Here is a 15173-nt window from a genome sequence, read left to right on the forward strand (position 1 = left end):
ATATGTTGGTATCATACAGTATGCAGCTCTTTCAAATTGGTTTCTTTCACTTAGGAAAACATATTTTAGTTTCCTCCACATCTTTTCAAGGCTTGACAGCTCATTTCTTTTTAGCACTAAATAATATTCCCTTGTCTGGAAGTACCATAGTTTATTTCTCTACTCACCTACTGAAGGACCTTTTGCTTGCGTTAAAAAATTTTGGCAATTATTAAACTGTTATAAACATCCATGTTCAGGTTTTTGTGTTGACATAAGTTTCCAGCTCCTTTGGGTAATACCAAGGAACATGACTTCTGGATCATATGATAAGAGTAAGCTCAGTCTTGTAACAAACCACCAAACTGTCTTCCAGAGTGGCTGTACCATTTTGCATTCCCACCAGCAATAAATGAGAGTTCCTGTTGCTCTACATCATTACCAGCATTTGGTGTTTTCAGGAATTTAATAGGTACAGAATTGTATCTCATTATTGTTTTAATTTGCATTTCTTTGATGACATGATGTGGAGCATCATTTCATGTTTATTTGCCATCTGTATATCTTTTTTGGTGATGTATCTTTAAGTCATTGGCCCATTTTTTTCAATGGGGTTGTTTATTTCCATATTAAGTGTTTAAGAGTCTGTGTATTTTGGATTAACAGTCTCTTATCAGACATACCTTTGCAATTATTTTCTGTTTGTGGCTTGTTTTCTCATTCTCTTGACATTGCCTTTGACAGAGCAGAAGTTTTTTTAATTTCAGTGAAGTCCAGCTTATCAATTATTTTTTCCACTGATCGTGCCTTTGGTGTTGTGTCTAAAAAGGCATCACCATACCCAAGGCCATTTAGGTTTCCTCCTATGTCCTCTTCTAGAAATTTTACAGTTGCACATTTCACATTTAGGTCTGTGATCCAACCTGAGCTCATTTTTGTTAAAGGTGAATTCATTTTTTTAGATTTTTTGTTGCTGTTGCACGAATATCCAGTTGTTCCATCACCATTATTTAAAAAAAAGACCTCCTTTACTCCACTGCATTGTCTGTCTTACTTTGTCAAAGACAGCTGAGTGCATTTATGGGTTGGGTCTATTGCTAGATTCTCTGTTCTGCTCCACTGATCGATTCATCTGTTCTCAAACCAACACTGCACTGTCTTGATTATGGTAGCTTTATAGTAAGAGTTGGAGTCAGGTAGTATCAGCCCTCCAGCTTTGTTCTCCTTAAACATTGCGTTGGCCATTCTGGGTCTTTTGACTCTCTTTATAAACTTTAGAAGCAGTTTATTGATACACACACACACACACACACACACACACACACACATATTGCTGGGATTTTGGGTGAGATTGTTTTGAATCAATTGATCAAGGTGGGTAGAACTGACATCTTGACAATACTGAGATTTCCTATCCATGGAACATCCATTTCTCCTAGTTCAACTTTTTTTTCAATCTGTATTCAGTGGTAGGATGAGGTAAGGAGAGGTGCGAGAGGTTTCAGAGTATCCACCCTACATTCAACCAGAGGCCATACATTTTTTTTCATTTTTGCCTTCTGCTACAGATTGTCTTTGAGCATAGGTTTCTGAAGGTAAGAAAGGATCAAAATCCACTATATTAAGAATTTTTTAAAGTAATGATTTTTGAAGGTAAAGGGATATTTTTATTTTTTTATAAATGTATATGCATATATATGATTACCTAAATATATCACTCTCTACAGATGTACATAAAGATATACATATATAAATCTTGATGAATACTAATCACAGAAAGTCCATGCTGAGCCCCAATTCCTTCATCTTTTGTGATTATATTCCTTTTTGGAGTTATGATCTGATTCAGTCAAGAAGGGTATTTTCCATTCCAAGATCATCAATTCTACTTCTACTTCAATTTATCCACCAAAAATTCCAAAAATGTTACATTTTGAAATAGTGTCACTTTTGCTCTCATTATCATTTAACAGTAAATTAGGAAGCTAGAATAATGAAAAACTTAGCCAGGCCTTTATGATCTAATGGGTCCATAACTACTTTTGTTTACCAAACTTATTACCTGAGTACGTGCCGCTAATGATTTAGGTCTCATGACCATAGTAGACAAGTTATGCATTTATTTTTAAAATGAAAAGTGTTGAAGCCAATATTTCACAAATAATATCAGCTAGTCATTAGGTGTTCTGGTTTCATAATTCTATTCCTTTGGTTTGTCTTTGCCACTCATCAAAATATAACTTTTCCTTTCTCTTTACCCCCTAAAATCTCTCAATAAAACTAAGTCATATTCTATTATAACCCATCTCCAAAAATTTTAGTCGTACCGTACCTATATTTTTTGGTAGACCTGTTTGCTCCAAATCTTTTCAAAGTGTGTCTTTTCTTGCTGTCTTTGCTCTCTCTTTTTGGCTTTTCCACTTCCTATAAATGTAATGGGGAAATGGAAACCTCAGGAACTGAGAAAAATCTAGTTAATGAATGGGAATGGAAGGAAAAAGTATTTTTTTAACCTTTATTCATGAAAGTAAGTACAAATTTTGCAAACTGTGTTTTAAAGGTTATAAGATATTGAGACCTGAAAATAAGGGTTGGTTTTTTTTTTTTTTTGTATGTATCTTGCAATTTTTTTCTTTCTTTTCAAATACTTTCCTTTATTTTACATTTTTCTATCCACACTATGCCTAGTAACTTCTCCATTGAGTTCTAAACTTCTCCATTGTTCCACCTCTCATCCTTTAATACTGTATTAAAAGAATTCCTACTCAAACCTTAACTTTATACTAATAATTCAGAGTGCTATTCTACCAACAAGTGACAGAAATGAAATTTTAGAATTGTGAGTTAAAGCTATGTGGATTGCTCAAAGCGTAACTCCTTACATGGGCTGTCAAAAACATATTGATAAACAAACTCAAGTAATTTCATTGTATTACAAAATATAATTAATTTTTCTTACTTCTATTTCTACAGATTCATGTAGCTTCTTGCAGGTGGCTGAGAAAGTTTCAGATGTGCCAAACTCAAAATACCAAAATTTGTTCTTCATTCTGAAAAAGGAAAGGAAGAAGCAGCTTAGGCAATTATCAATAACAGAAGGGATTTTTTAAAATTAAGTAGCCCTGTCTTGTATTATAAGTCATAAAAAAGGTTTGAGGACATATAACATTCATAATGTAATAGATGGTCACATAATTTTCAAAGCTTAAATGTTGGTGTCAAACTGTATGATTGCCCCTGAGGGAATTACAGGAATGTGTTGATCTGACAGATTCAAGTATACCTTTGACTTTTCTATGTATTGGTTGCTCAGATTTTAAAATACGATTTTAGTGCCTATAAATCTTAGCTTGATCTTAGACAACTTGATTTAGACCTGCCACTCTATAATCATAAAGAGAAAAACAATTGGGCTTTTTATGAGAAAAATGAGATTAAGCTAACTATGTTAAATTTTTCTTGATAGTCATGTACTCGTTAGAAATTGGCATGATTGGATAGCATATTAAAAAGAAACAAATCGTAGTTATCCATTAAGCTAAAATTTAGTAACTTTGGGATAACTATTCATTATTTTTTAAGATAGTATCCACCTTTCTATGAATAATAGTGGGAAATTATGATACAATATACAAGAACTAAAGAAGTGGTAATAGTATTTTATCAATATAACAAGAGTTACAAAGAAAGTATGGTTTAAAATATTTCAGTATCAAAATTTATTTTCTCCCATGACCCAAAACCATCTCTTTCTTTGTGCCTGGTAAATAAATTTATGATCATTTAATGTAATTTTACAAGGACTGACTAGGTTTTTATATTACCCAATACTGGATTTAAAAATTCATTCTCATGAAAAAAATGCAGTTCTTAATTATACATATTTTAACAAGGTGTTATGCCCTCAATTAGAAGAAAATACAGGTAAAAGGAGATACATGTTTTCACACATACAGGCAAAACAAAAATTTTTGTCATATTCAAATCTCTCATATTATATTCTTTTTGACTTAGAAATATTGATAATGTGCTTTTCACATTACAACATAAAACATTTCAGCAATTAAAAATACATTTGGCAAGGACCTTACTATTTAATTCAGCCCTATTATTTGTTATGGAAAACAATATGGAACCTAATTCAGTGTTCATTATTACACTGTGTTGAATAGAGTTCTGTGATATGAAACTACAAATTATAAAAGTAATCTCATTTACCTAGACATAGTCAGTAATACAGCCTCGTACAAGATCTTATTTCCTTACAAGATTTTCACTAGCCATTCTTGTATCAATTGCCTTACCTGTGCCAGTAATCTGAAAATTTCCTATTCCTAGGATTCTGGTACCATGAACCCTCATTCTTTTCTAGAGAATATTTTCCTTGAGTTATGACCTGAGTTCATATATCTGAGTAGTTAAAAATAGATGATAGCTAATTTGATAGAACAGGGGCAAACATTTAACATCAAGATCTGTGGGCCTAAGCCTACATGCAAATTTATATTAATGCAAATATCTGCTTCAGAGAATATATGTAATTTTACAAATTTATTCACTGACTGAAGTTACAAAAATTAAAAATATTTTCCTATTGACTCATCATTCTGATGAAAACATGTTATTCAGTAATTGAGAGAGAAATATTCGTCATATGCAGTAGTTTTGAGACAACCTTAGAATAATAATAAGCAGATGTTTTATGACTGTTTGGAATTGTCTTTCTACATTCAGCAAGTTTTCTGGTAACATTTTTGCGTTAGCATTTTATCCAGACCTTCCTGGATTCATTTACTCATCCATTCATTCATTCAACAAATATTTAGCAAGGACAGCAACTTCCATATGCTACTGTAATAAGTTCTAAATATATAAATATGAATACAATTATCTTTGTCTCCAAGGAACTCAGAATGTTGTAAGATGATGGGCACATAAGTTCATTAAAAAGTTAATGCTCTACAAAAATATGAGCCAAATGTTATGGGGAAACATTTCAGTGTGTCAACTACTTTTACCTGGGAGGGTCCAGAGAGCTTTAGAAGAGAAGGTGACATTTGAATTGGTTAAGTCAAAGGAGGCAAACGAAGAAAGACAAGTTCTGGGCAGTTTTAGGAGTGCAGAATGACTTAAGAGAATGCTGGGTATGAGCTAACAAGGGTCTGTTTCAGAACGTGTATGTCAAGTTAAGGGGTTTGGACCTGATATTCTAGATTAATAGGATGCTGACAGAAGTTTATTACCAGTCAAGTGACATGGCCAGTTCTGTTATATGAGCAACAAGTTTAGCAGAAATGAGTAAGAGGGCTAAAATGTTGAATGCTAGTAGTGTGAACAGAAATGTGGCTGTTGGAATAGTACAAATGAAGTCTCACTGAAGGCCTCAACCAAGTAGGGAGGGAAATGGAGAAGAGAGGCTCAATCCAAGGAGCGTAAGTGAGGTAGCACCGATAGGAATCTAATCGTATTACTAGATTGTACTAATTTCTGCCATACCCAAGTTATTTCTAAGTGTACATGTGGGAATATCAGAGCATTACTCCAGCAAAAGAAGGGCTTTGGGTTTATATTATGACAGGTTCTATCAGGGATATAATGAATACTGTATTGCAGTTTGAATATATATATATATATATTCACACACACAGACACACAGACATATGCACACACACACATATACACACAAGACTTCTTATTGCACATAAATGATTACTCCCTATTTTTTTCCACTCTACCCATCAAAATTCTTCATAGCTTAATTAGGATGATGGGGAGCTTGTATCAGCTAACCAAAATATACCAACTTTAGTAAATACATCACAAAAAAAGAAATTCTGAGAATTTACATTCAGCCTTTACTCACCGTATTAGTTAGCATTACTGCTCATGTGCAAAAGCTGCTTTAAATTCTCCATTATTACAACCGTTTTATGTTTCACTTAGATAAATATATGGAGGTAATAAAAAACACATAGAATCAGATTCCACATGACAAATTAAGAGCTGTTAAATTTTATTTTTTCAACCAAACTGGTCTTTAGGTTGTAGAAATGCAAAAAAGCACATTTAAACATGTATGCTATTTATTTTTATGGCTCACATTAGAAAATGATCCAAATAATTCAAACTCAAATTTGTCAAAGAGAACCTATAGCTTTGGACTTTAAGAGTAAGATATCTGGATGTTTGACACCCTATGAAATAGCCACACCAAAGTCAAATTTATTGTATTCTTAGACAGGTTTTGTGATTGTAGGTATGATGACAAATCTCCTACAAAAAAGTTATTCATACTATTATAATTTTAATTAATATATTAAATCCTATTTCAATGAATTTAATTGTAAGTCTACAAGTTTCATTTTAATATTTAAAGTGCTTGGTTACCAGATGTTCAGGTAAAAATTCAGAAAAAAATTAGCGCACATTTATCAAGATTTTCTTACTAATAGTAGCTTTGCCTCTTTTACATATCCTCAGGGAAATGTAAATGATCAGAAATTTTATTCAAGCAAAGAATCATTCTCATCATTATGAAATTTAGGTAACATTTAGTTTTCTAAGTTCTGAACTTTCAAATACGTAATTTAAGTTCTAGCAATATACTTTCCTTGGAATTTTTCTTCCTGGTATACATGTCTTTTGATCTGGTTTTAGTCTGCTAAGTATTGTAAATGCAGCAAACATAAAACAAACAAACGGAACATGAATTGGCTAGTACATTTCCCAAAAAGAATAACAAAGAGCCTAATTAGATATTAAGCTCATTTCTAATGAAGATGCAACATTCAGAGAGGGGTCAAACTGCTTCATTTATCTTGCTGTAGAAAGCTCAAAAGTCATAAACACACAGAAGAAAGTTTTAATTCAGTGAAATTACTCTTAAAGGTCAACTTTTTTTTCTCAGAAATGTCTTGCTTTTATTTTTATTATATTATAAATACATATAAAATTACTAATATATTACTACTTAATATGTATAAAACTGAAAAGCCTTCTATTAGACACCTGAATCCCCTTTTCAAGTCCCTTTAACTAAGCTATTCTATCTACATTATATGGATAACATGCTCATCAGAGTAGAAAATAAAACCCTTTTGATCATTGCTTTTCATATGAAAGTAAACACACAAGGTCTTAAGTAGCTTAGGGTTAAGAAGGATTTAAAACCAATACACTTTTCTAATCATTAAGGATGTTTCAAAAATCTCATCTTTTTCATTAGCTTTCTTTCACTTTTGTCCTGTTACGAAAGTATTTCAACAGTTAACTTCAAATCTGGTTTGAAAATTATTGTCTCGTGGAGAACAAGGTTTCTAACAACTCTCTAACTTTAATGGTAAAATTCAGTCTCCCAATTCTATGGAATAAGCTAGGAGCAGAGCAGGAATTGTAAACTTGTCTAACAATGCCCGTGACAAGAGCTGCAGTACTCGTGGCTCACAGCGATAGGGTCAGTGTTGAAAGTGGGACATTTATGTCATAGGATCTATTCACTTTTATTTGTTTTCACTCTCAAAAGGCATTACACATAACATTGGTTATAAGGTTACTCATTTATTCCGAAACGTAGTGAGGTATTATGTTTAAAAAGACACCACAAGCCGAGTAGTAGCCCACCCCACCCCCCAGTGGAAAAAGCACTCACGGGGTAGGGTGGGGGACAGTAGGGGCCAGTAGGGGTGGGTAGGGGCCGGTAGGGGCGGCCGGACAGCAGGGTGGCAGGGCAGCAGGTCCGCGTTAGGGCCACAACTGACCATAGGTTAACAGAGGGGTAATGGCTGGGGACACCTGCAGTTTATCACCTCTTGAAATCGGTCAACTGTCATCTGTATGGACTAGAGTAATAGGCATTTGCTAAGAATGAACACCATACCCAAGCAAATGAAATGAGCAACTTCTTTTTTTTTTCTTTATTCCTTTTCTTTTCTTCTTTCTTTCTCTTTCTTTTCCTTTTTTCTTTTGATTGGTAACTATACCAACACTAATAAATGGTTGTGAAAAAATAAATGGTTCAAAGTTTGAGATTTTGGAATGAGTGGCAACTTTTACTCCAGTTTATAAAAAAATCATAGTATCAAAGATTTAAGTATAGGGCGCCTGGGTGGCTCAGATGGTTAAGCGTCTGCCTTCGGCTCAGGTCATGATCCCAGGGTCCTGGGATCGAGTCCCGCATCGGACTCCCTGCTCGGCGGGAAGCCTGCTTCTCCCTCTGCTTCTCTCTCTCTCTCTCTTTCTCTCCCCCTCTGTTGCTCATGAATAAATAAATAAAATATTAAAAAAAGATTTAAGTATATAAAGAGTTATATTTGCTTATAGAAATTTCAAACATGGGGTGCCTGGGTGGCTCAGTCAGTTAAGCATCTGCCTTCAGCTCAGGTCGTGATCCCAGTGTCCTGGGATCAAGTCCCACGCTTCTCCCTCTCCCTCTCCCTCTGCCTGCAGCTCCCCTTGCTTGTGCTCTCTCTCTGTCAAATAAATAAATAAAATCTTTAAAAAAATAAAATTAAAAAAAGAAATTTGAAACTATAATTTTATGGCAATTACTACCCATAAGAACATACTAGTGGCAGAGGTGACCATACATCTATATCATCAAATACTACACATTTGACTGATACCTTGAAACCCATGTTGTTGTTTTTTAAATAACAATTTATACTCCTTTCATAGCAAGTGAATAATGTTGATAATATTATTTCATGAGGAAGCATCACAGCTATAATGACTACAGTGGGGATATTTTGTATTCATACCAAAGAGAGCAAACATTTTTCATCTCTCCAAACAATAGGTAAAGATACAATTTTTTTAAATGACATATAAAAAATGCTTGTATCTAATGCTTATTCATAAGATATGCTTGGTAAGTCCCTCGAAGACAACGAAACAAGCTATAGAAACTTCAGAAAGAATCATATAATACTCCATCTTAGTTTGTAAAAAAATGATGGATATTCTAAAAATACAATTTTTAACCTGAATTACTTATATAAGTAAAGAAGTTTCTCATACAAAAGGATACATCCAAAGATCAAAAAATTTCAGTATGATTTTTCAATTATTTTTTCATTCTCTTTATAAAAGAAAGAATATGCGGTGATATAGGAGTGATTTCATATATAAGAACTTTCTATAGTATTGCAAATCGATTATTTCTTTCCTAAATATTTTCTCTTTTTTATTAGAAATAATTAGGAGAATTACAATGGAAAAGTACAAAAGCACTACTGATGCCACATTGCAAAGTCCATACCAAAGAAGTATATATACAGAGTAAGTTCTCAAAGAGTAGTGATAAATTAATAATTATATAAAATGTAAAACTAAACCTATAAAATGTGTAAACAATGTCAAAGCATGTTTACAACAGAATATCTTTCAATAATAATTAGATCTTTACTATTAAATATTTCATAATATTAAAAGTTTCTCTAAGAAAATTGTTAGAAAGATTAAATGAAATTTGTGATAGCAATAATTGCTACTGTTATTGAGCACAGCACCATCACAGGTGAACCCAGTGAGGCTGAGAACTCATTCTCCCAACATCACATAGGAAGGAGCATAACCTAACTCAAGAAATCCTAGCTCTTTTGCCATACTGTCTCTCATTAAATACAATAATGAATGCAGCATCACCTGAAGCTTTTTTTCTAAGCCAAAAGGGAAATGTTAGAGGTCAGATAGGTCATCATTAGATGACTCCTTTGTTCATATTTCTATTTTAAAAGAACTTTTATTCCCCTCTCCTGAAATAAGCCAACTAAAGATAACAATGGAATCTAGAGCTGACTGATGGGACCCGAAGGGAGTACACTGTGGGTTTCTATGAAAGATTTTCTACTCTGGTAAAGAGACACACACAAAGTGAAAACTTGCCCCTCCTTTCCTGTTTTTGCATGTGGTCAAGTAAGGAGGTTATAACTGGAAATGGAGCAGCCATCTTGCCAACACGAAGGAAAAGGCAAGGGAACCCAGAGATGCTAACCCAGATCCCTGAGAGAGTTAACTGCCTTATCAGCCAACTCTAAAACAGTCCATCTCTGGATTTCTACTCATGTGATATTTATAAACAAACTTTGATTTATTTTGTGTAGTCTGTTACTTGCAGCTGATGCACAGCTCATTTTTGTTTATAAGAGAATTTTCACATAAGTTATTATGAATGAGATATTTGAAAAATCTAAATGAGGTCATCTATTTGTCATACAATACTATTTTTCTAGATGTGAAATTCTATGGTAACAAATAAAGGAGTTAAGAAGGACAATTTCTATTCAGCATAATGACTCGTGCTTATCTTTTGACTAGACATGACACTATAACTGAATTTGCTCTTGTCATTTGACTTGCTGCCCCCCCCGAATTTTCTAAGAATTATTTCCATGTATATATATTTGAAATAATTTTGGAAAAAAACTAAAAATAAAATCCCTTTTTGAACTGTCTCCATTTGTACCTGATGCTTTTATTATATTCAATGAACTCTGTAATGACTATTAAGCAGCTAGTAAGTTCGTAAGTCTTACTTTAGCCCATATCATATATTCAATAACTTAGAAACAGAGTCACCTGGTGATATGTGAATTGATGAAATACACCAGAATATCTGAGATCACTGTAGAAATATTTAAGATACAGTATTTTTCACTAATAAAAACAGGAATATCTAGGGCCTACCCAAAATTGATAGTCAAAATGTAATTAAGCCTTGTATGCCTCAACATAAAAGAAAGCTATGCTTTATTTATATTATTTTATTCATAATTAGAAAGTGGCTACTACACGAACACTGTCTTCAGTATGTTTAAAAACAAAAAGAGGAGGGGCACCTGGGTGGCTGAGTCGGTTAAGCGTCTGCCTTCGGCTCAGGTCATGATCCCAGGGTCCTGGGATGGAGTCCTGCATTGTTCTCCCTGCTCATGAGGGAGCCTGCTTCTACCTCTATCTCTGTCCCTCCTCCCTGCTTATGCTCTCTCTCTCTCTCTCTCTCTCTCAAATAAATAAAATCTTTAAAAAATAAAAAAAATACAGAAGCACTACAAATGTGAGAATTAGCATGTCTCTATACTTAACTCTATATCAGGAAAAGCTAGACTGCTCTTCTCTCTAGTGGGATAGGAACATCATTTATTCAATATTCTGAGCACCTAATCTAGGCATGGTACTACAAAAGGCATTGGAATTACATTTGTACATAAAATAAATCTCTGCTTGCACAACACTTAATTTCTAGTCAGGAAAATATATTAAATTATTTCAAATTAATAGTTGTAAGTGTTAAAACAAAGGTTTACAGGATGCTGTAAACAGGTACACAATAAAAGGGAATAGCAAGCTGAGGGTTCGGGGTGGAGGGTGGGGCATGGGTTAGCCTGGTGATGGGTATTAAAGAGGGCACACGCTGAATGGAGCACTGGGCGTTATATGCAAACAATGAATCACGGAACACTACATCAAAAACTAATGATGTAATGTATGGTGATTAACATAACATAAAAAAAAAAAAAGGAATAACAAGACTTCTTAAGGAAGGAGATTGGTCAGGTTTTCCAAAGACTCTAACACAGTTCCTCAACCCATCCCTTTTGCCTTTTTTTTTTTTAAGATTTTATTTATTTATTTGACAGAGAGAGACACAGTGAGAGAGGGAACACAAGCAGGGGGAGTGGGAGAGGGAGAAGCATGCTTCCCACCGAGCAGGGAGCCCGATCCCGGGACCCCGGGATCATGACCTGAGCCGAAGGCAGACGCTTAACGACTGAGCCACCCAGGCGTCCCCTTTTTGCCTTGTTCTAATTCCATGACTACCAAGCAATCTGGGAGTTAATTTGGTTTTCATGGATTTTGATGTCTACGGATTTGATGTCCTGAATGATGGAACTGTATTCTAATCCCTGGTAAGGAATTACCACCTCCTCTCCTGTATTTTAAGTGATATATAGAATTTATTACTTGGTAAACGAGCAAATGAGTAAGAGCCTAATCACTTCAGAGTGCCATGATACAATTATGCTTTTGCATTTACCAAAATGAGGATGAGACTATAATCACACGCGTAAAATACTGCCCGCTGGGAGGCCTGCCAGGGAGCCCAAAGAGCCTTCAGAGGCAGCAGGGACAATTCGCTGGATAAAATGAATGGAGTATGTTGAGCTAGATAGTGAAAGAATTGCTTGCTCACCCCCTCTCTTTCTGCCATCTACCAACTGACTCTCCTTCCTTCTCTTTCACTTTTTCTGTCTCTCTGTCTCTGTCACCCTCTCTCTCTCTTTTTCTCTGTCCTATTTGCTTTTACTGAATGTTCTAAACCAATTATTTAAGCACCAGTTATAAGAACATAGTGTTAAAATAGTTCAACAGATACTTAAAATGTACCTACTTAGCTCTGGGGAAATTAATTAAATGCAAAAAAGTTTCAGCAGACTTACAGTAAAGACAGTTCCCGTTTTTTGTCCTGACTCATGGACAACTCCTACAACCAGAATATAAATTGACTGGTAACTTTATACATTTAAGCACTACAAGGAGTTCGCATTATTAAATAGCTCTGTTTAATGACATTTGCTTTGCATATTAAAATATGAATGACAAATCACTAGACAAAACAGCTTCGTAATACATTAGGAGTTCAACATGAGGAAAAAGATATTATACAAATATTTTTGAAAACAGATTTACTTTCCATCACTGAAAAGACCATTAATACTTCTCTATTACTACAGTCAGTATTATAGAGTAATTTTAAATTAGTAATTATGTTCATTAGAACACATTATACCTGGTTGCATTTTAATGTTTCTCTTAACCAATTTTTAGGTGTTATATTTTATAAAACTTGCAAAAATAAAGAAAAAACTTACACCTCTCTAGCTCCTTCACACATTATTTCCCTTACCTTTATTCTGTGAAGACTACTGCGGTTTCATAACTTAAAAAAAAAAAAAAAAAAAACTTCAATAAAACTTGTTTCTATTCTTTGAAAATTAGTTAAGTGTTTTACCTTTTGTTTTTCTTCACACATCAGCAGTCCTTTTCCAATTCTGTGATAAGTATAACTTTGCATTTTGAAAATGCTGTTCACCTTAAAACTTCTCTCACACTACAACTAAAAAAAAGGGGACAATTCTCCTTTTTCCAGTGTTACAGAGGAGTGGTGTTACAAACACATTAATTATTGTGTATAAAAATGATATGGAAAGGAATCAGATATTTGAGTTATATTGAAAATATTGGTACTTTTAATCAAATTGAAGAATTATATAGTCTAACACCTGAGTCAGTAAATCCATTCTTACTTAGATTGCATTTTTTGTCACTGATTTATATCTTAAGGGACCCAGATGACTCCCTGAAATACCATGATCTGTTTTTGTTTATAGTAAATATGCTATAACTTATATAAAATATTCAGGCTGACTTGTACATAAACTAATTGACAGAAGTAGACTTTATAATTTGGAGATTTATCATTGTGCTGGTATATTCAAGTACATGTTGGATAATTCTAAGACATGTGAAAGAAACATTTCCTCTCTTTTTCTCTCTACTATTATCTACTATTTTATTTTAAAAATATGCCTAGCCCATACTGTTTCCTTCTATTTGAAATCATGCTCATATAAACAGATAATAAATGAAGATGAAATCCATTTGGAAATATTTTATAAGATAAAACTATTTTCAATTTATATGACCAATATTACCATAAACAAATCAACAAATCACCATTTTTTTTGCTATATTAAAACACTTAGGAACAAGTTGCATTGTTTTCCAGAATTTAAATAAAAAGCATCTTCATTTTTCAACTGAGGTAGACAAAATGAGATCCTTGTCCACAAAACTGGTACTACAATCTGAACCTAGATACAGTGTTGAAGTCATTACATTCTGAATAGTATTGGATATTTATAGTCACTCATTTAGGTTAATGACTCATTTAGAGATGTTTCCTATTCTGAACAGATTATACAGATTAGAGAGAATATCTCATTGTCATTTTGCATCCATCAATACGAAAAGAAAATTTCTTGGAGGCACTTTTTAGTGAATGGTCAAATATTCATAAAATAACAAGATTATTCATAATTATATAATATGTTTTAGTGTCGCTAAATCTCGCCAGAGTTCATTATCATGGATTCATAAAATCACATATGTGAGTAGGAACTCTACTTCCCATTCAGCTATTTCCCTAAAAATTTAGAACCTAATCATTTGAGACAGATGAAAACAAAAAGCAACTTCCTTAGGAACATGAAAGAAAAAAACAAAAAGGAATGTCTATTAGCTGTGTTCACTCATTCATTCAACAAATACTTACTGAAAATCTCTTACGTGCCAAGCACTGTTTTAGTTGCTGCAAATTCATCAATGATTAAAATAAAGTTCCTATTTTCATATTGCTCATAGCCATTATTTGTCTAAATGTGAGATTAGATTGTCTACTCTCCCTTTGAATTAATAAACCACTCTCTCCAACTCTTATTCTTAGAGCAGAGTATATATAAAATAAAAGCCCAAAACAAACATAACAAAATATAAACATTTTAATCAGCCAATTCCTGGACTTCAAAATTAAATGACAGTTATATTAAATAATTAAAGTAGTATTTAACACAATGTAGATTATTTAATGGACACAAATTCTTCCCAGTCCTGTATGTATGCCCCTATGCAGTGGAACTATGCCACTTTTCCCTTCTGGAGGTAAGTCTCTTTCTCCAACCCCTTGAACCTGGGCCTTAGGGAATTACTGTGACCAACAGAATGAAGCAGAAGTGATGGTGTGCAAGTTCCAGAGCCTAGGCCTCAAGGGGCTTGTAAATGCCACTTTCCCCCCTCTTGGAGCACTGTGCCAAGGACTCAATGCTGTGAAGAGGCCCAGGATGGAAAATGATGTGAGGAGGAAGATCCAATATACAAGTTGAACCCTGCTCATCCATTGGTTTCCTGAAGCTGAAGAGCTGCCCAGCCAACTCACAGAAATACAAGAAATAATAAACTGCTGTTGTTTTAAGTCACAAAGTTTGATGTGTTGCTAAAATGAAGAAAAGACACAAAAAGATATTACATATCTTATAATGTGCTAAGCACAACACATACAAAAGTCAGTAAAACTTTCCATAGCTCTGCTTACAGTCCTTGCCCTACAGTATAGTGGAAAAGATAGGAATTTCTCAAATACA

The 15173-nt window shown here is 33.8% G+C and overlaps 1 protein-coding gene across 6 annotated transcripts in view; it reads right to left on the reverse strand.

Annotated features, from left to right (window-relative positions):
* DGKB (diacylglycerol kinase beta) overlaps nt 1-15173 on the reverse strand; it is a 638091-nt gene that overhangs the window by 183129 nt on the left and 439789 nt on the right. For all 6 annotated transcript variants that reach the window (XM_028119240.2, XM_028119224.2, XM_028119215.2 and 3 more), the window contains one exon: nt 2939-3029. In XM_028119240.2, the coding sequence (XP_027975041.1) occupies nt 2939-3029 (91 nt within the window). The remainder of the gene's footprint in view (nt 1-2938; nt 3030-15173) is intronic.

The sequence above is a fragment of the Eumetopias jubatus genome, unplaced genomic scaffold (assembly GCF_037043125.1).
Source record: "Eumetopias jubatus isolate StellerSeaLion01/CBP00866 unplaced genomic scaffold, mEumJub1_p1.0 scaffold_14, whole genome shotgun sequence".
In the NCBI taxonomy this organism is placed as follows: Eukaryota; Metazoa; Chordata; class Mammalia; order Carnivora; family Otariidae; genus Eumetopias; species Eumetopias jubatus.